Genomic DNA, 23107 nt, shown 5'->3' on the forward strand with positions numbered 1-23107 from the left:
TTTTGTAAGTTTGAAATTATTTCAAAATAAAAAGTTTGTTAAAAAATTGATGTATTTTCCGGGAGGGCTGGATATCTCTTTGTCTCGACTGCATCGTACCCCAACCCCCTTTCTGAGCAGAATATCCCATTCTTTTGGAGAATTGCTTCTCTCCTTACTGGATCTAATGGAAATACAATCATCCTTCTGTGGGCAAGTGATGGAAGAGGGTTCAAAGACCTTCCTAGGGGGCTTCCCTGGTGGCGCAGTGGTTGAGAATCTGCCTGTTAATGCAGGGGACACGGGTTCGAGCCCTGGTCTGGGAAGATCCCACATGCCGCGGAGCGGCTGGGCCCGTGAGCCACAACTGCTGAGCCTGCGCGTCTGGAGCCTGTGCCCCGCAACGGGAGGGGCCGCGATGGTGAAAGGCCCGCGCACCGCGATGAAGAGCGGTCCCCGCACCGCGATGAAGAGTGGCCCCCGCTTGCCGCAACTAGAGAAAGCCCTCGCATGAACCGAAGACCCAACACAGCCAAAAATAAATAATAAATAAATAAATAAAGTAGCTACAAAAATAGAAGGAACAGAGAAAGTTTAAAATGAGGTTCATAAAAGAAAAAACAGTTTTAAAAAAAAAAAAAAAAAAAAAAAGACCTTCCTAGGGATTTTCCGGATTAGAACTAAGGGAAGAAAGCTCTCTCTGTCTGGGGATGACATTGGGAAGATGTGAACCAGAGAGAATCAATGACTACAGATGGACAGAAAGGGGCTTCTTAACATTGGCAGTCAACTGTGTCCACTGCTGAGCTGGGCCAGACTTCAAAGTTCAAAAATTGTCAAGAATGATGCCTTAGATGCTGCTTCTGTGCTCTCACCTTAGTTTACCAGTAAGCCTGCAAACAGTGCAAAGAACCAATGGGATAAGGACACAAATGAGTGAGTTGATACAGCTCCCAGGAGCCTAATACCTTCTGTGGACACACCTACATGGAAGGAAGACTCTGCCAGGCCAGAGAAGCCCAGAGCTATGGGCTGACTAGTTTTTATACAATTTGGCTGGGGGAGAGGCCACATCAACACTTAATACCTACCTACCATCTAACAAGGCAGCTCTTGCTAGGCCATAGAAACATACTTCCCTGGGCAATTTCCTATTTTCTAGGGGTTATCATGCCCCTAGAAGGCCAGGCCATAATTACTACACCTGCACTCCCTCCTCCCCCTATGTAAATGAGCTAGTACTTTCTCCTTTTCCATCCAAGCTAGTTGTGAGAGGCAATGTTTATGGAGGATGGTCTCAGTGAATACTACACATTCGTTCTTTCAGATCAGCATTTTGCAACCTCAGTACAGTTGACATTTTGAGTTAGATAATTCCTTACTGGGGGGAGGGGCTGTCCTGTGCACTGCAGGGTATTAAACAGCATTCCTGGCCTCTGCTCACTACAGTCCAGTAGCAGCCTCCTCACCAGCTGTGACAACCAAAAATGTCTCTGGAGATGGCCAAAGGGTTCCTTTTGGAATCCCAATTGAGAACCATTGCTCTAGATTCACTAAGTTTATTCTTGGATTAAGCTAGAATCATCAGAAACCTACAAAACTGAGCCATAAGGTTTCCCCAGGTAAAATTCCTTTTTTGGTATGATTTATTTATTTTATTTTATTTTAAAATTTATTTTTGGCTGCTTTGGACCTTTGTTGCTGCACACAGGCTTTCTCTAGTTGCGGCGAGGGGGGGCTACTCTTCGTTGCAGTGCATGGGCTTCTCACTGCGGTGGCTTCTCTTGTTGCGGAGCACGGGCTCTAGGCGCGTGGGCTTCAGTAGTTGTGGCTCGCGGGCTCCGTAGTTGTGGCTCGCGGGCTTAGTTGCTCCGTGGCATGTGGGATCTTCCCAGACCAGGGATCGAACCTGTGTCCCCCACATTGGCAGGCGGATTCTTTTTTTTTTTTATAAATTATTTTATTTAATTTTATTTATTTATTTTTTGGCTGCGTTGGGTCTTCGTTGTTGCACACGGGCTTTCTCTAGTTGTGGTGAGCGGGTGCTACTCTTAGTTGCAGTGCACACACTTCTCACTGCAGTGGCTTCTCTTTGTTGCGGAGCAGGGGCTCTAGGCACACGGGCTTCAGTAGTTGTGGCACACGGGCTCCGTAGTTGTGGCTTGCGGGGTCTAGAGCGCAGGCTCAGTAGTTGTGGCGCATGGGCTTAGCTGCTCCGTGGCATGTGGGATCTTCCCGGACCAGGGCTCGAACTCATGTCCCCTGCATTGGCAGGCGGATTCTTAACCACTATGCCACCAGGGAAGCCCAAAACTGCTTTTTTGAAACTGTGTTCTGGCATCACTCCCCTGGCTTATGTTGAGAAACAACGTAAGAAACAACCCTCAGAAACTCATTATTTTAATAATTTTAGGTGTGTTGTTCAGGACATGGTTCATTATCTCATATAATATCCCTTTACAAGGACACATGGGAGCAGTTTCTGATTTTTAGGACCAGTGATGACTGTGTTCCTTCGAGCAGCTGCTTTGTTTTTACCTTAACGACCACTGTGCATTACGTAAGTGATCATAACTCCCTCTGAGCTTTGGCTCTTAAGAGAAGTTGAATTTCAAATTTGTGGGGTAAATGCTTTATACTCACCATGCTGAATTTTTTTTTTAATATTTATTTATTTATTTGGCTGTGTCGGGCCTTAGTTGCGGCACGTGGGCTTAGTTGCCCCACGGCATGTGGGATCTTAGATCCCAGACCAGGGATCGAACCTGCAGCCCCTGCATTGGAAGGACGATTCTTAATCACTGGACCACCAGGGGAGTCCCATGCTGAATGTTTTATACTAACCTTAACCTTGGCAGCATCTAATTATTTCCACCTTTATTTTCTCACAGATTATTCCGATTTCATCACTTAACATATTTTAGTGTTTTTTTTCCTTTTTATTGACGTATATACAGTAAAATGCACAACTCTTACTGTGCAGCTCGATGACTCTGATGTGTGTATATACTCATATAACCATCACCCGAATCAAGATATCAAATACGCTTACTAATTTTTCATCTTAGGGAAATGTATATATTTTTATAAACCACATCATATCAAAAAAATTATTTTTGCTAATTAGAAAGGTACAAAATAATACTGCAAAATTGTTTCAGTTTGCAATTTTTTGATTACTAACCAACTTGAGTATTTCCCTTGCAATTGCCTATTATTTGCTATTGCCTATCTGTGAAATGACCCTTTGTTCACTTATCTACTTCAGAATTTATGTTTAACTTGAGCTACCAATATTAACGCTTTGTCTTGCTTATGGGGCAGAAATTGTGTCCTTCAATCTCATCCCCTCTGATGTGCTCTCTCCTCCTGTGAAGTCAGATTGGACTTGGGCCTCCCACACTGGAAGAATCTATGGGGCCCTGAGTAAGTAATTTTTGCTGAAACTCACTCAGTTCCTCCTCTGCAAAATGGGGAGTGATAATATTGAATTTACTGAGTTGTTTAGAGCATAAAGTATAAAATATAAAGCAGTTATCATGAAGGGTAGCCCCCAAAGACTCTCAATGTTATTCTCTCTGCACTGTTTACCATGTTGCTTCTTACATCCTTATATATCATTATATATATGGTTCTCTGCTTTGTTCTGGGACACTGTTCAATCTTTGTGTAGTTCCATAACATTTAATCATTCTTCCTTTATAATATGTCTCAGTATCTGATATGACAAAGGCTTTAACTTTCCATAATAATATTTGCCATTCTTTTCCATTTATGTTTTCAAAGAAATTTTTAAAATAATCTTGTCAAATTTTTAAAAAGATATAGTAATTTGCCTTCCTCTTTGGAACCATAATAAGTATCTATTGAAATTGCTCTATAGCGATCATAAAGTTTTATGATATACCATGGAGATCACACACATCCTGGTTTAGGATTAATAATAGGTCTTTTGTATTTTCCAACATAAATAGGGCACTTTTTTCATTCTATTAATCTGGTTATCATTGTGTAGGATATTATTTTTAGTGCATTTAACTTGTATTCAATTTCTTCACCAAAGCCAATAATGCCAATAAACTTTAGGTAATTTATTTCCATTTCCTAGGCACCTAGTGAAATTGTCTCCAAATAATATTTTGGTGCAGTTCTTTTCAGTGTATGGTGGTATAACTGATTGCACTGAATAAAGTAGACATTTTACTTAACACATCAAAACAGCACTCCTCCCATACACTGCTGGTGGACCAACTTAACTTAGTTCTGGAATCACTTTTTGGCAAGGTCCACTAAAGTGTAACACACACATGCACTATGACCCAGCAATTTTGCTCCTAGGTATACACCTAATAGATATGTTTACAGATGTCCACTAAAGGGCAGGCACGTGGATCCTCATGGCAGCACTACTTATAATAACCAAATACTGCAAAGCTACCCAAATGCCCATTTATGTACATGAAATGTGGTATATTCATACTCTGGACTACCATTCAGCAGGGAAAATGAATAAGCTGGCTGTAATGACACACAACAACATGAATGAATCTCAAAAACATAATTTGAGCAAAAGAAGCCATATATTAAAAAAGCATATACTGTATAACTTCAGTTCTATAAAATACAAAGTCAGCCCAAACTAATAAATACTATTAAAAGTCATGGTAGTGGGGGGATTAATGACTGGAAGAACACGCTAGGGGCTTCTCAGGTGCTGGTAATGTTTTGTTTCCTTGAGAGTGATACTAGTTGCACAGATGTGTTCAGTCTGTGAAAGTTCACTGAGCTGCACAATTACATTATATACACTTTTCCATGTGTATACTTCAATATAAAGTAAAGAAAACAAAACAAAACAAAACACAGAACCACTAATCTTCCCTCAGCCTTTCCCATCTTACTTAATGTCAATTTCATCCTAAGTTGCTTAGGTCCAAGATCTCCATGGTACCATTGGGCACAGAGTCGGGCAGTGCGCAACCTGTGCAACTGTATTTGGTGACCCTGTTTGCACCTTCTAATGCAGTATAACCTTATTTATCTTCTTTATTGTCTTTCTCCCTATCTACCATCCCCTCTGCCTAATAGGTAAGCTCCTTAGGGCATGGGTTTTTACCTATTTTGACCCTAGCTACATCTCCAGGACCACTTGGCACACAGCAGGTACTCAAAGCACTTGTAGAATATCAACTAAAAGAGTAGTGAAGGAAAATGTCGATGGGTGTATTATTATCTTTCCTTTTTAAAAAGGGAATGCTTCTTATGTTTCTTGATTCACTATACAGTTGATTTGCCTTGATTTTCAACTCAGAAGAAGGAATCCCAGGAATTCTGAACTATGAGAACATAGCTCAGGCTTTATCAGCTATGGAAACTGTTAGCATAGTACCTAGTTATCAAGGAGATACATATATATATGTATATATATATATATATACATATATATATGCAAGAATATGTATATATGCAAACTTATCAAAAAATCTTTTACCTTTCTGGCATCACTTTCTAAAAATGTAAAAGGAAAATAATATATCTGTCTCCCAACTTCACGGAGTTTTGAGGAAAAAAAGAAAAATGAGCTATAAAGATGCTTTCAAAAACTAAAAAGCATTACAAGAAGAGCAAACAAGTACAGGTGTTTTTGTGGGTGTGTATCATGTTTCAAAGATATAAGCAGTGGGATCAAAGTATCTGGACAGACTGCTTCTCAGAAACTTGATCACAATCAACATGGGAACAAAGAGAAAGAGAAAGTTTATGAATTAGTGTTTGGTTGTGGGAGGATAATACAAGTGAATATACAGGTATGGAAATGAGAAAGAAGGGAAAATGAATCAGATCATCTTTTCTCAAGGTGGAGCCCAGGTACGGTTTGTGCAATGCATGTTGTTTTTTGGTGGACAGGTGGAGCATATATTTGTTCTTGGGATGAAGTTCCAACTAGTTTACATAGAAACCAGACCTTGGTTTCTAGATAGCATTCTCCACTGAAAGGAAAAATGGCTGTTTCCAAGGCTATGGTAGTAGGAGCCTTTACAGCATCAAAATGAATGAGAGAAGGGATGATAATATATTGAATAAAAAGAAATCCATGAGTCCATGTTGATAATAAAAAACATTTTTTAAAAAGATGGAGAAGAAGGGAAAATTATTCTTTACCCATGAATGCTAAGAAAGGTTGAAGGTGATAGAATTAGCAAATCACCATTTACAATCACCATATACCACAGTACTAACCATAGTACTAACTGGCTTAGCCAAGATCACCACTGGAGACCAAGACCATTGGATCAAAGATTGTTGGGAAACAGGATGGTCAAACAGTCTCAAAGTGTCGACTCCAGACAAGTTGTTAATTACAAAGTGGAAAAGATGAAGAGAAATCTGGTAGATACCACCTTAACCAAAAACAACGCTTACTGACGTTGCAAGCCTCCCTGTGAGACACACTGAGGAGGACCCAACATCACTTATGTAGTATTCTTGCCACAAGGAAATTATATTAGACTAGTGGCTCTGAAACGTCAGTGTATAGCAGAGTTACCCTAAAGCCACTGAAGAACAGAGAGACCCAGACTCACTGAAGTAGTATAGGGTGAAACGGGGCAGGTTGTGGGTCTCTGTAGTTTCACCAAGTTCCCTAATGATTCTAAGATGTGGCCAACACAATACATGTTTGGAATCACTGAGTTAGACAAATCCATGTTTCACAAATTGAGAGACCTTCTACAAGGCAAATGGCCTATACTCTTAAAAATACCAATGTAAGAAAAGCCAGGGAAAGACTGGACATCTGTTTCCCATTATGGAGACTACGGAGTCATGACAACTAAAACCAATGTGTGATCCTAGACGGATCCTGGACCAGAAAAGGAAAACAAACAAACAAACAAACACCAAACTAACTCAAAAGCTAATTATTGAGACAATATGAAAAATGTGAATGGGAACTTTATATCAGATACATACAATTTGTGAAATATGATATTAATCTCATAAAACTCTAAACTCCACATGGGCAGAGATCTAAGTCACCACCGTACACACAGCACCTATGTAGTGCCTAGCACATAGTGGACATCCAATAAATATTTTTAAATGAATTAATCTATGCTTAAAAAAAGACAAAAACCTTTTGATAACAAGTTTCTACCAGATGATGCTACAAAAATATCATCAGAACTATGAGTCTTCTTCCATCCAATTCTTTTTACTTCGCCCCTATTCTGAGATCTGGAGGCTCTGCTTTATTTCTTTTGATCCCAGGAAGAATGGTATTGTCACGTGGCCAAATATCAGAGACACTGGCTCCACCATTCTGCCAGTATCTGAATCCTTGTAATAAACTCTTGCACCAACATGGTTGCAAAGCAAGGGAGTGAATGTTTATGAGACTGCTCTGAAAATGAGAGGTGTGGTGATCTACAGCCAAGTCATTAAGGGATGCAAGAAGGGGAGCCTAAATAGGTCAGGTTCCACTAATAAGCATGGAGGTTCCAAGGCAGCCACATCTGATAAATAGGAGGCGAGACAATTGGAGAACAGATGAATAACTGTCACTAGACACTGAGAACCCAGCTCTCTACTTTTGTACTTACCTATATTCGTTATTAGATTACATACACAGCAGAATTTAATTACAGCATTCTAATTGCTTAAATGCACCCTGGCACCAATTTATGATTATAATTTGAATTTGTAGCAGCGGAGTGTCCTGAAGAAAAACTAGTCATATTAAAAAAAAAAAAAGTGCAAGGTGCTTACAAGATAATCAAGGATGATTAGAGGGAGAAAAGGATGAATCACGAGAAAGAAGAGAAAGTTACGGTCATGATGTTAAAATGAATCTTCTGAATAAAGAAGCACTGTTAAAGTTAGTATCCTAGCCTAACATCCTAGATGCTTTTTGCATCTAGGAGTAAATATGCAATGATACTTTTATTTTTAGGACTATTGTGCATCCATTTGATTGGGCCTCCTGTTTATCATTTTTTTTCCAATAGGGTATACCACATTTAAAATGTTTTCACCAACATTCTCCTTTTATGCCATAATGGTGGTTATTTATGCCCAAGTACTTCTTATAAATGAGAACGTCGTATAATAGTCCTCTTGGGAATTTTGGAAGAATATTATCAATAACAACAACAATAAAAACGAGAACATTTAAGTGCTAACTATCTGTTCCAAGAGGCTGACGTATATTAATTCATTGAATCCTCAGGACAACCTTATGAGGAGGTATTACTACCTCACTTCACAGGTGAGGACTGAAATTAGGAGATTACAGTAGACTACTTAAGGCCACCGACCCTCTTAGTGGTGCTACCAGGGTTCAAGCTGGGACCACCTCTCCATAGTCCCCCAACTCTTTGCCATGTCATGCATTGAGCCATATTTTGGTCTCTCCAAGGAGTGAACAAAACAATCTTGGTTGGTGTCCAACACCCATGAAATACTTACTGACTTCACTTCAGCTGGGAGGTAAATTGTACTCTTATAGCATACATTGCATGTGTTCTTAGTAAATTTAAATTGTAACTGTTTGTGGCCAATTCAACAGGTTTAGCTGAAATGGGTAACTTGGTCTATTTCCCAATGAATCTATACTGTAAAACATTAATATTAGGCCTCGTTAATTATGAAATGGCAGTCTTCCGTTCAATTTCTTCTTTCTGAAAAATACAAAGATAGCTTTTCAAACCTCCTCCTTAGGCCTCTTAAGCATGTGTAACATGGCAGAAAGGCGACTGATATGTGCTTCTAGTATGGGTTGAAAAAATAGATGACAAATAGATGGCAGATGATAGATAGACAGGTAAATGGATGGATGTACAGAGAGAGAGAGTGGGTGTGGGTAAATTAGTGTTTAGAAGTTTCTTTGCCATGTTCCTTTTGAAGTACAAGATTTGAATCTTCAAGGATGTCCACTTAAGCATTTTCAAAAGCAGGAAACATGTAAAGAAATTTGATTTCTATAATAAATTGAGAAAATATCTTCCAGAGTCTCTTCATCCTTTCCTAGATTTTAAGATACTGTATTTTCAGCTGAATTGACCATCTACCTCGTCCTCCTTCCATCCAAGCATTTATCATACTTCTTTTATGACTTTTTTTTGGAGTGACAATTTAGCTGTAATGATATTCTGATAGCCTCTTTCTGAGATGACGATCTACCAAAAGTATCAGTACTGGATTTAAATGTTTTAAGGTAATTCATGTTAAATGGCACCATTATGAAATACAAATATTCCAGTTGGATGTTTAGTAGCTCTGTTCAATGTATTCAACAAATATTTGAGTGCCTTCTTGGGCTGGCAATACATCAATGAACAAATGATTCATTCTCTGTAAATTTACTCCTGGTAGTGCCAACTAGAGTGTATTTTCCTTGTTCTCTAAGACCATGTCCTTTTGCCTTTCGGTGGGCCTTGATTTTTTCATCTGAGGACCCAACAGTTTCCCCTTTAGCACCTCAGGGAGGTGGTAAAGGCGAACGAAACAGCACATGGGGGCTTCCCTGGTGGCACAGTGGTTGAGAGTCTGCCTGCCAATGCAGGGGACGCGGGTTCGAGCCCTGGTCTAGGGAAGATCCCACATGCCGCGGAGCGACTAGGCCTGTGAGCCACAACTACTGAGCCTGCGTGTCTGGAGCCTGTGCTCCGCAACAAGAGAGGCCGCGATAGTGAGAGGCCCGTGCACCGCGATGAAGAGTGGCCCCCGCCGCGATAGTGAGAGGCCCGCACACCGTGATGAAGAGTGGCCCCCACTTGCTGCAACTAGAGAAAGCCCTCGCACAGAAACGAAGACCCAACACAGCCAAAGATAAATAAATAAATAAATAAATAAAATAATAATAATAATAATTTTTTAAAAAACAGCACATGGGACAGGTCCCTGAGGATTACAACTGGCATGTGTTATAAGCTATAATTACGAAAACTTGGATTCTCACACATGCACAAGGCAGCACAGATCTAAATGCTCACGGTTTAAGACACACATAATTTCAATATTAGAAAAACACAGAAGGAAAACCACATGAAGCAGGGAAAGGTGAAGTACTGATTATGAAACTCTCAATAGCCCTTTAAAATATGGCATTCGATTTCTTTGTTCCACATGGATTGGCCAGTCTTCAAACCAACTCTGATGTTTAGCTTAGTGACTTCACTGTGTAAATGTCTATGGCTACTTATTACCAGAAGGCACGCTCACCTGTGTATAGACAGAACTTACAGCCTGCAAAATTCAATTTCTGTTACTGACCCTTTAAATAATTTCATCACCTTGAAATGAGTTTGAGGATTAACATACACACACATACACACACATTCACCTAGACAAACACTCTCAAATCCCAAATACTAAAACTCTGCCAGGTTAGCAGATATACTGAATATATTTTATCCTTGGTAACCATTCAAACTGTCGGTTGTTGCACTACATGGAATAATTCCAGGACAAGAACCATGAATGCGGTGCTGACAGTAATGGATTGGTTACAGAGGAATACGCTTCATGTTGTATTAGTTTAAATCGAGCTGAGACTAATTCCTCTCTTTTAAGGCACTGTAAACAGGGATAATAATAGGTCTTACCATGAATGTGTACTTTTATAAAGTCTCTTTGTCATGAACAGGCAGCTGGAACAGTATTAAATTAGCAAATATCTTTCTAGATTTTAGGAGAATGTTTCCCTCTCAAAAAAGTCACATGATTGTTTCAGGACCTCATTATTGACTTTTGGGATGATTCATTTCTCCAATTTTTCTTCCACTCCTGCTTCGTTGCTGCCTATATGGTAACTCTGGCTTTAGTAAGAAGGAAAAGGGAAAGCCAATGATATTCAGATAGTTTGGTTGAATGGTTGGGGTAGAAGAATATATTGGAAGATTTGGCTAACATGAGGTTTTAAGATTAAGTGGACTCCCTCTGCATACACTTGCAATGCCTTTCCATCCTAAAGGCAATCGAATGTTGATGACTTATTTCCTTGAAATTCCAAGAAAAGCTGTTTGAATCTAAGAGCAGAGAAGTATGCCAACCTATCCTTGTAGCCGATTTTACAGCAATTCTCCTAAATGTCTCCAAAAAGTATTTACAGTGAATAAAGCAGCAAAGGTTACAGTACATATGCTGAGACTCCTGTGCTTTAAAATCCGACCATGCGATGCCCCAAATGGTATTTCAACAGGTTCAGTATATGAAATTTCAAGGTTACAAGTACAATATCAACTCTGGAAAATTGAATGTAGGAACATTCCATCCATCTTAGGTAATGAAAACAAAATAAGATTGAAAGCTGAAAGAGTCTAATTTTAAGGTTGTTACTCAGAACTTATTTTCAATTTGGCTCAACCTTTTCACAAGCCCATTTTGCAAAATTTGATCAATTTAGTTGTGCGTGTAAGCTACATTTACTTTGCTCTCTTGACAAATATTTACTGAGGGTCTATAGTGTATGCCTGTCTCTGTGCCAGTGGCTGGGACGTAAAGCTGACACTGATCCCAAGGAATTAGTCCAGTTGCGGGGTGGCAGGTATATAAGCAAGCAAGTCAACGCTATGGGAAGAGAGCTAGAGAAGTATTTAGAGGGTACTTTCGGGATTGGAGGAACTTAATTCCTTTAGGATATGGTTGGTGGTGGTACACAGGGAAGGAAAGAATTTGTTAAGGGCAGGGGACTTTGGAGCTGAGTTCAGAAGGATGAGTGGAAATTTACCAGAGGGAAACGAAGGGAGAGAGAAAAGCATTCAGCAGAGAAAGAAGAACATGAAAAAGAGAAAGACATTCAGCGCAGGGATAAATATATTAAAAGGCATGGAAGCTTGAGAAAGCTGGTATTAATCAGGGAATGAGGAATTATTTCAGTATGAACATGGTGAGTGCGGAGGAGTCTAGAGTGACGAGCTGGGGCTTGTGTGTCCTATGAGGGAGCGTCATATGTCAGAGTAGTAGTAATAATAGTAAAAATATTAATAGCAAAACAGTGTCTGCTCATGGAAAAGACTCTGACAAGTACAGGTTTCTGGTAACTGACTGTACTGCTGAACTGAATGAATAAGCATTTTCAGAACTCTAATGAAAAACTGATGAACTCATAAAAGTGCTAACAAAAGATCAAGATGAAAAAAAATTAATTACATGGGACTGAGTGAACTGATGAGGATGATTATAATTTTTGTGACTTTCTGTTTGAATTAAAAAAAAAAAATCCCACAAGGACTCAGAGGCAAAAAATATACAAATCAATTTTCACTGCAAAGTAAAGGAGCTGTTACAGTGGAGGATTATTGGACTGAATGTCAATATTATGACATAGTATGAGTGTGTTTCGTGTTTGGTAATTGCAATCATTGTTGCTTTTGTTGTGGTCATCCATTTACAATGCTTGGTGTCAGTCTATTTATCTCTTGTAAAAATAAAATACAGTGTGTGTGTGTGTGAAAAAAAAAAAAAAGAAGTCACCCAGAATTGGCCTAAATCAATCAATCAAGCAATCAAAAAAAAAAAACAACAGTGTCTGCTTCAGACACTCTTCTGTCTACCTGGTATATATTAACTCACCCATTGTAGTAGGAACTATGATCCCCACTCTACAGTCGATAAAACTGAGGCTAAAAATGTAAGTAACATGCCCATGTTAGAGCCAAAGCCATGTGTTTGAACCCAGACTTCCTGGTTTCAGTCGAACCTTTCCCCCACTGCACTATACTGCCTCTGTAGGTAGCAGGGGCTAAGACGTTAAACACGGGGGATAGAAGGTCTTGTTGATTTTACGTTCTGAAATGCCTCAATCCTGCCATCCATTCGTTCATTCTTTAATTATTCGCTCGTTCACTTAAGCAACCTTTTACCTAACATCTAGGTCCCAGAGGCTCCAACGTATAAAAAACCTGGTCCCTACCCGCAATGTGCAAGTTTATCTTTAATGAAATAAAAATGTGAATTTTCAAAGCAATCCTGCAATCCTTCCCCATCTTGCATCCTGGTTCTTGCAAGAACACATAGAAAGTAGGAAGAAAAGTGGATGGACGAGGTCAACGTAGCCAAAATACCTAAAAAGTTAAAAGTCTAACACAATATAAAATGCAGGCAGCAATTGATCTCAGCCAACAAAAATACATACTTCAAAGAAAGAAATAGGTCAAACTAATACAATTAATGCATCAGTAGTAGGATTATGGATCAATTCCTTTTTTGATTTTTTTTGTCCTTTTCTGTATTTTCTAAATGTTCTACAATCAAGTATTATTTTTACAATTAGAAAAAAACATTCTGTCAGTTGTCATTAAGAGTAGACCTTTTGCTTTTTTAGATAAAGCAATTAGGAATTTTCAGCTTCCACTTAGCTTTGTCCAGTGAGAAAGACAACTGAGTATTTTTCTAATGGAGGGAGAGCAATCAACACAATGTTTTTATTCTCTTCATACAGCTTCAAAGAGGTAAAGTTTAATGAATACATTGATTATTTTTGTCTCTATTTTTCTGATATAAAATGAATGCAAGTATCCTATTTAAAAAATTTTAGAAAAGCATTACTCAGAAAGCAAAAGTCTTTCCATAATCTCACTCTCAGAGATAATAAAAATTTATACTATGCAATATATTTTTCTATTTTTCCTATAAGTACATTTTATACACACACACACACACACACACACACACACACACATATATATATATAAGCAAATAAAGTTAAAGACAATTATACTATATTTACTGTTCTGTAGCTTGGTTCTTTTTAAACTTCACAATGCAATTTCGGGACTTCCCTGGCAGTCCAGTGGTTAGGACTCCATGCTCACTGCCAGGGCCCAGGTTCAATCCCTGGTCAGGGAACTAAGATCCCGCAAGCCGCATGGTGCGGTCAAAAAAATAAAAGAGAGTAAGCAGATGGAGACATTAAAACAATTATTATAACTGTAGCCCATATGTTTAAAAAGTTAAGTAGCCACAGGCAAGATTTTAAAAAGATCCAAATCTTGGGCTTCCTTGGTGGCACAGTGGTTAAGAATCCGCCTGTCAATGCAGGGGACACGGGTTCGATCCCTGGTCTGGGAAGATCCCACATGCCGCGGAGCAACTAAGCCCGTGAGCCACAACTACTGAGCCTGTGCTCTAGAGCCTGCGAGCCGCAACTACTGAAGCCCGTACACCTAGAGCCTGTGCTCCGCAACAAGAGCAGCCACTGCAATGGGAAGTCCACGCACCACAACAAAGAGTAGCCCCTGCTTGCCGCAACTAGAGAAAGCCTGCATGCAGCAACGAAGACCCAACACAGCCAAAAATTAAAAATAAATAAATAAATAAATAAAATAAATTAAAAAAAAAAAGATCCAAATTTCAAACTTCTAAAGATAAAAACTTCAACATACAGGGTGGGATAAATGGCAGAATAAATTCCAAGAGAAAAGATGAATAAAATTGAAGATACTGCAATAGAAATTACCAAAGTAAAACACAAAAAGAAAGAAAGAAATAAAAAGAAAAGAGCATCACTTAGCTGTGGGATAACTTTAGGTGGCCTAGTATATGTGCAATTGGAGTTTGCAAAGGAGGCATGGATGGGGACAGAAAAAAATAGTTGAAGAAATTATGGCTGAAATATTCCCAAATTTGATAAAAACAATAAACCCACAAGTCCAAGATGCTCAATAAACACCAATCACAAGAACCATGAAGGAGAAAGCTATATCAAATTGTTCAAAGCAGTGATAAAGAGAAAATTTTAAAAGCAGACAGAGATGACCAAATGTTTACACAAAAACAATAACAATGTCATGTGCATCTATAACACATCTAAAAATAAAACGTATGACACTGACAGCATAAAGGCTGAGAATGAAGAAATAGAAATATACTATTATAAGGTTCTTGTACTACATGTGAAATAGTACAAGATCACTTGAAGGTAGACTTGATAAGTTAAAGATGTATACTATAAACCCTAAAGCAATCACAGAAAAAATAAAACAAAGAGTTATAGCTAGTAATCCAACAAAGGAGATAAAATGAAATCATAAAATACTCAATAAATCCTAAAGAAGGCAGAAGAAAGGAACAAAGAACAGATGGGACAAATAGAAAACAAATAGCAAGACAGACAAACTTAACCGTGTCAATAATCACATTAAATGTAAATAATGTAAACAACCAGTTAAAAGACAGAGATGGATAAATGGATAAATAAAATGGATAAAAATATCAAGATGCAGTTATATGTTGTCTATAAGAAATTCACTTTAAATACACAGACACAAACAGTTTACAATTAAAAGGATGGAAAAAGACTTAGCATGTTAACACTGATCAAAAGAAATGTGAAGTGGTTATATTAATATCAAAACAGATTTCAGAATAAAGAATATTACCAGGATAAAGAGGATCATTCTATAAAGATAGTCAAGAGGATATAGCATTCCTAAATGCTTATAACCTAATAACAAAACTTCAAAATACATGAAATGAAAACTGATAGAACTTACAAAGAGAAATAGAAAAATCCACAGTCATAGCTAGAGATTTCAGTACCTCTCTGTCAATAACTGATAAAGGAAGTAGACACACAATCAGCAAGAGTAGTAGACTTAAACAGTACTATCAAATTGACTTGGTTAACATTTATAGAACATCCACCCAACAACAGCAGAATACACATTCTTCCCAAGTGCACATGGACCACTTACAAGATGAAGCATATTCTGGGCCATAAATAAGTCATATTAAATTTAAAAGAATTTAATTTATACAATGTGTGTTTTCTGACCACCATGAGATTTAATTAGAGGTAAATAAAAGATCCCTAAAAGGCCCCAAATTTCTGGAAACCAAACTGTACTCTTCTAAATAACAATGAGCCAATGAAGATATATCAAAAAGGAAATTTAAAAATATTTACAAATGAATGAAAATGAAAACACAACATATCAGTATTTGCGGAATACAAAATCAGTACTTAGGAGAAAATGTTACAGTACTAAATGCATATATTAGAAAAGAAACATCTTTAATCAGTGATCTCAGCTTTCATCTTAAGAGAATGGTGTATGAAGAGCAAATTAAACCCAAAGGAAGAAGAAAGGCAATAATAATGATAAAATATAAACTAATAAAGATCATAGCAGAAATCAATGAAGTAGAAAAAAATCTTTTTTTCAATGAGTAAATCGTTGAAACCAAAAGCTGATTCTTTGAGAGGCTCAATACAGATAAACTTCCGGCCAGAATGATAAGAAATAAAAAAGAGAGACGATACCAATTATTAATATCAGGATCAAAAGAGGCAATACCACTATAGACTACACATGTTAAAAGGATAATAAGAAAATATGAACAACTATGGCTATAAATTGGACAACTAATAAAAAGGCACACAGATTGAAAAGGAAGAAGTAAAGCTATCTTTATTAGCAGACGATCTATAAAGTAAACCTGATGAAATCTACAAAAAAGTTACCAAAAGTTATAAATGAGTTTAGCAGGATTCAATATCAATATACAAAAATCAATTCAATTTCTATATACTGATAATGAACATTCAGAAATTGAAATAAAAAGATACCATTTACAATTGTATCAAATAATATGTAGGACATAGGCACAGAACTTACAAAAGACCTGTATACTGAAAACTACTGAGAGAAATTAAAGATGATCTAAATAAATGGATATATATATATCTTGTTCATGGGTCTGATGACTCAATGTTGTTAAACTGTCAATTCTTCCCACCTTGGTCTATGAATTCATGCAATCCTAATAAAAGTATCAGTAGGGTTGTTTGTTTGTTTTGGATAGAAATTGACAAGCTGATTCTAAAATCCATATGGAAATGCAAAAAACGTAGAATAAATAAGACAACTTTTAAAAAGAACAAAGTTAGGGTTTGTTCTGATTTCAATACACAATTCAAAGCTGCAGTAATCAAAACAGTATATTATTGCCATAAAGGCTGACAAATAGATCAATGGAACAGAATAGAGTCCAAAAGTAAACCCACACATATATGGACCACTAATTTTTTTTAAAGGTGCAAAGGCAATGTAATAGAGAAATGACAGCCTTTTCAACAAATGGCACTGGAGCCACTGAATATCCATATGCAAAAAAAAAAAAAAAAGAATTAATTCAATAATTCAATAAATTCAATAATTGATAAAATAGACTTCAACAAAATAAAAGCCTTTTAGTCTTTGAAAGATATGAAGAGAATGAACAGCAAGCCACAGACTGGGAGAAAATATTTGTAATCCATATAACCAATAAAGTACTTATATCCAGAATATATATACTCTGAAAACTCATGAGAAGAAAACAGCAACCCAAAGAAATTGGGCAAAAGATTCAAACATAAAGAAGATATACTGACGGTAAAATAAGCACATAAGAGACACTCAAACATCATATGTCATCAGGGAAATGGAAATTAAAACTGCAGTGAGATGCTACTACACTCCTATTAGAATGGCTAAAATGGAAAAGATGTTGATGCCACGTGTTGACAAGGATATGAAGGAACTAGAAATCTCATAAACTGCTGGTGGGAATTTAAAATAGCACAACCACTTTGGAAAACAGTTTGGCAGAACCTTAAAAAGTTAAATCTATCTACCACATGATCTAGCCATTCTACTCCCAGGCATTTGCCCAAGAAGAAAAGAAAGTATATGTGCATACAATGACTTGTACATGGATGTTTATAGCAGTTTTATTTGTAATAGTCCCCAAACTTGCATAAACTAAATGTTCATCAACAGGTGAATGGATCATTTCGAAATATGTGCACATATCAAATCATCATATTGTACACCTTAAACTTACACAATATTATATGTCAATTATACCCCAGTAAAACTGAGAGAAAAAGGAAAAAAAAAAAGCACAGGCGAGGGGATAAACAATGTAAGGCATAGGGACTTCCCTGTGGTTTGGTGGGTAAGACCCTGCGCTGCCACTGCAGTGGGCACGGGTTCGATCCCTGGTCGCGGAACTAGGATCCCGCGATCCTGCATGCCGAGCAGTGTGGCCAAAAAAACAAAAACAAAAGCAAAAACAAAACAATGTAAGGTATAGCCACACAGTGGAATGTTACTTAGCAATAAAAAGCAAAGTGCTATTGATACATGCAGCAACATGGATGAATATCAAAACAATTACGCTCACTGAAAAAAGACAAAAAGATTATCTACTGTATGATTCCACTTACATAAAACTCTAGAAAATGTACTCTACTGTGAGAAAAAGCAGATCTGTAGTTGCTGGCTATATTCACTATCTTGATTGTAGTGATCGTTTCAAGGGTATTACTTCCAATAAGACGTAGAAAATTATGTAGTCAATTACATTTCAATAAAGCTATTAAAACAAAAACAACAAAAACTCTGCTCCTTGCTGAGTCTTACACTAATTAAAGCTGCCTGTGTGCAGTGGGCCACCCTTAACACTTTGGGGGCTGAGGGAGGAGTACCAATGCAGGTGTCCTAACCCACAGTCTGCCCCCTTGCCCTTCCAGGCCAGGCACCATCCAGCTGTCTCTGGCCACCCCTCAGATTTAGGGTGATATATATGGGCAGAAGGGGTTCCCACCGGCCCTGGAAGCAGGCATGGGATCTGAGATCCTGAACACTGAGACCATAACCTTGAAGGGAGGAGCTGGGCTCCAGCTGAGCCTATCTTGGCCCACAGACTCCCTGCCAGTTGCCCAGGGTATGGTTTGAGGAGGCCGGACTAGAGGCCTTTAAAGCAATGCTTATCTGCAAGGAGCTAAGATAAAAATGGAGAGTGTCTAAAACTTCTACAGCAATCTGACGGACATGGCTGCAACATCCAGGCATGGGATAATTTTTCTAGCAATTCGTGTGTATTGAATTTTACAAAAGCTGTGTATCCTCCACGGACTGGATGCAAATAAAAAAAACAACAAAGCCAAAAACAGGTCCCTTGCCCACAGGTAACTGAGACTCTGCCTTAAAACACACGGCTTTGAGCAGAAGCCCCTAAAGGAGACTGGTTTTGAATTACGATAAATGTAGGCCGTATTCTGTTAAAAAAGATTTCTGGCCTGACTTCTGTGAGGCTTCGATCACAGTCTGCTTGATCCATCTTTGTGTCCTTCTGGGTCATTCCGTGTGGAGTATGAGCTGCATTTAAGGCCGTGGTAATTCTGTGTGAGCACAATGCCTCTGTACATGGCTGTCTTCCCAACTCAGAATTTGAGAAGAACTGCCTTTTTTTCTTTCTTTTTTTTTTTTTTTGGTTTATTTGTTTGGTGGGGTAGGATATGTCAATGAAAAAGATTATGTCCTGTTTTTCTCCATTTGAACATGAAAACAAAGGCCCTGCCATTGCTCCCTCCTTCTCCAGTGTCTCTGGAATCTGTCACTGGCCATAACAAATGGGGCCCTTACCTTGTGCACACAGGCCTTTGCATTCAGGAAAAACAGCTCCACGGTGGTTTTATCCTTCAGGAACGATATGCTCTCAATGTAAAACCTGAAAAATAGTACAGAAGTTTGTTCCTTCAGATTCCTTCCCTTCTCTCTGCATGATTTCATTTCCTCATGTTGTTTCTCGCAGAGAATTTTCAGAAGCTAGGGGATGGTTGTGCTTTATTTCCCTCTTAAAAGCTATCTGCAACACGTATGTACAGCTGTGTGTATGTATGAATCTATGTGGATATGCAGATAACATCTTCTACAGAAGGCTTTTGTGTGTTGGAAGGTGAGTTAAAGAAAAATCCAAAATGGTCACCAACTGCAAAGCCAACTTTACTCTTGGTTGCCAATTCTTCGACACACATTCTGGGAGCTCAGAATACCTGAGACAGCTTCGAAACAAAGTCCAGTTGAGCTCTGAGGGCTGAAAACAGAAGTCTGCTGAGTAAGCGCTACTAAATAATTGAACCTGGAGACCTGTGGCTCTGTGGTTTGCAGACTCAGGGTGGGTGTGAGAGCCCCACGTTTACCTCGCCCCCATCCACCAGGAGAGTTTCAATTGCACTCTCCCTCCTTTCTTCTCATCCTTCCAGGCTCCAGGCTTTCCCTCTGGCTGGAAGCTGAGCTCTTGTACTACTTAATATTGGTCTTTCTCATGCAAATCAGGGCATTCTGGGCCTCGCTCCCTCCACTGCCTTTTCTGGGCCTTTGCTCGTTCAGTCTATGAGGCCAGGTCCCTCTTTTAGGAGACAGCTTACTACCAAGAGGTGGGGAGGGGAGGAGAGTCTTGTGTTTTTCTCATCCCGTCATGTGGAAGCTGGCTGGTGAAGGCAGGCGCTCTGGGGTGGGTGAGTGGGCCAGCTAAGGCCTAGAAGGTTTTCTCTACTGTTGGAGCCCCACTTGATGAATAATGCATGAAGAGACTTAATACCCGAAGAGAGCTCACAGCTAGGGTCCTGGAAGAGAACTTGCTCTCAACTTGGTGAGAGGCAAGATAAACCCGGACTGAAGTGGCACGGTGGGGGGAGTCTTGTCCTTAGCTCTGCAAAATCCTGACAGGCCTTGGGCATTTGCTCTTTTTATTTTTTCCTCCCTCTCCACAATAAGGAAACGTTTGAGAAATAAATCCAGCAGCTTAAAAAGGCCGTGAAAGATTCTACCACTGAGATGGTAAAATCATTTGAAAAATTCCACCCTTAATGCTGAATCATCAAGGGAAGTTCCAGAAAGAGAATAAATCCTTTATATTTTCACTTACAAGGGTTTATCTCACCTATAAGTGAGCTTAATGAAGATTCATGAGTGTTAGGTGTGTGAGAAGGGAAAGTTAAGGATTAAGGCAGGAGGGGGAGATGAAGAGTTGGAGGGAAAAGCAGGCTTGGGAACCTGAAACATATAGAATATGGAGTCCCAGCTCCATCATTTATTAGCTGTGTAGCCTTGGGCAAGATCGTTAGCTTCTCTGTGTCTTTTCTAAAATGGGTGTTATGACTGCACTTACCTCACAGGGTTTTGGAAGGAGTAAATGAGATAATAGAAAAGGATGTAAAACAATAAAAACTAACAGTTGTTAATAAAAATCCATTTTCTGGAATTTAATGCTATGTGGCCTGGGGGATGTGGCTTAAGCTTTGAGTCTAAGATTCTTTGTCTATAAAATGGGGATGACGATGGCCCTAGGAGGACCGTTATGAAGTGCCCACTACACTGCCTGGCACGTGGTAGGAATTCAAGAAATCCTAACTAGTGTGGCTTGGCAACCTTGCATTATGTTTTAAAAAAAAAAAAAAGTCTGATAGGACACGATGGGATTTGACCTATACCTGAAGGCTAGGAAAAAAACAGGATTCTATAGGACAAAAAGAAATCCAGGTGGAGAAAATACAATAGGTAAATAGCATCTCTGTGGTAACGTGATAAACATTCATAATTTGGCTTTCACCAAGAGTTAGTTACAATCTGAGTATTCTCCCGTCAATTTCGGTCTCCTGGCCATGGCCAGACAGACCACGGACAGTCACCTGACTCAAAGGCAACCAGTCTGTAAGCCGGTGAGCATCCTATGAGGTGGGCTGGGAAGAAGAGAGATCAGCCCATCAGAGGCTCCTTATACGGGGTAAGGAACGGACAAACCCATCATGTATGGTCTCTTAGAGAGACTGAGAGACGAGAGAGACAGGTCAAGAGGGAAACAGTGGAGGTAGAGAAAGGCACTAAGCAGAAGCCAGGAGGGAGAGAAAGGACACAAGTCAAGCGCAGGGGCTGATGGAGTGGAAGCAGAGAGTACCAAGTCCCTGCGATGGCGGATTCAAGGCCTGCTGCTGCCACAGGGCTGAGATGACCTGTGTAACGAAGTTTCCCGAAGGACCTTCTGTTTCAACTAGGTGGTGATGGTTTTGCCCTGCTTCCTTTGCTTTTACAAGTATTTTTATCTCTGTCAACTGAGATAAGATGGGCAGGTTTTCGGTGGGCAGCCTGAAAGTGCAGCAGCAGGATCACAGCTAATGTTTCTTGAGCTCTTACTTAAGTGCCGGGTCGCATGCTGAGTGCTTTCCATGCGTTCTTTCATTTAATTCTCACAACAACCCTGGAAAGGAGATACCTATCATTATTCCCATTGTACAGATGCAGAAACTGAATTTAGAGATCCGCCTACATGCACAGGCAGGAGGAGGTCTTGATCTGGGTCCCTTTGACTCCTGTAGACAATGCTTTTCAGTGGAACCTCCTCCTGGCTGCCTCACTTGTTCACACAACCAGCATTTATAAGGAAAGCTAAGCCCTAAATAATTGTGTGCAGAAACAAGTAAAATAGAAGTACGTTTGTTCTCTATTGTTTCAAAAGTCAGAACCAGGGCTACCCCGGTGGCGCAGTGGTTAAGAATCCGCCTGCCAATGCGGGGGACACGGGTTCAAGTCCTGGTCCGGGAAGATCCTACATGTCGCGGAGCAACTAAGCCTGTGCGCCACAACTACTGAAGCCTGCGCTCTAGAGCCCATGAGCCACAACTACTGAACCCACATGCCACAACTACTGAAGCCCATGCGCCAAGAGCCCGTGCTCCGCAACGAGAAGCCACTGCAATGAGAAGCCCGCGCACCTCAACGAAGAGTAGCCCCCACTCGCTGCAACTAGAGAAAGCCCACACACAGCAACGAAGCCCTAACACAGCCAAAAATAAATAAATAAAATAAATAAATAAAATAAATAAATAATAAATAAATAAATAATAATTAAAAAAAAAAAAAAGGCAGAACCAGATCAGTGGACCAAAAAAATACAAGGTGATAGATTTTGGATCAACCTATGAAACACCTTTTAAAAAGTTAAAATAGTCTTGGAAGGGTCTTCCTGCCCTATAAGAGTCCCAGGTCAGATTAGGAGAACTCAGGGTCTGTTATCTATGCCAAGATTCGGTGATTCTTTCATTTTTACTTATTTCAGTATGTATCTCTAACAGAGAGGGATCGTATTAAAAGCATAACCTCAATGAATTTTCACACTAGCAAAGTTCATAATTCCTTAATATTTAAGATTCTGACCTTCATTCACATTTTGCCACTGTCTTCAAAACTTTTTTTTTTTTTTTAAATCCTGTGCTTGCGTTATTAAATAAATAAATCTGCAATGGTCTTTAGCGAGAGTCACATATGCAAAAGCCTTAAGGATCACCAGCTGGATGTAA

General features: G+C 39.1%; 1 protein-coding gene across 4 annotated transcripts in view; it reads right to left on the reverse strand.

The window, feature by feature from the left end:
- The window catches only part of FRMD4B (FERM domain containing 4B), a 347737-nt gene that overhangs the window by 75368 nt on the left and 249262 nt on the right, over nucleotides 1-23107 (reverse strand). For all 4 annotated transcript variants that reach the window (XM_059940166.1, XM_059940162.1, XM_059940164.1 and 1 more), the window contains one exon: nucleotides 19395-19479. In XM_059940166.1, the coding sequence (XP_059796149.1) occupies nucleotides 19395-19479 (85 nt within the window). The remainder of the gene's footprint in view (nucleotides 1-19394; nucleotides 19480-23107) is intronic.

The sequence above is a fragment of the Balaenoptera ricei genome, chromosome 11 (assembly GCF_028023285.1).
Source record: "Balaenoptera ricei isolate mBalRic1 chromosome 11, mBalRic1.hap2, whole genome shotgun sequence".
Lineage (NCBI taxonomy): Eukaryota > Metazoa > Chordata > Mammalia > Artiodactyla > Balaenopteridae > Balaenoptera > Balaenoptera ricei.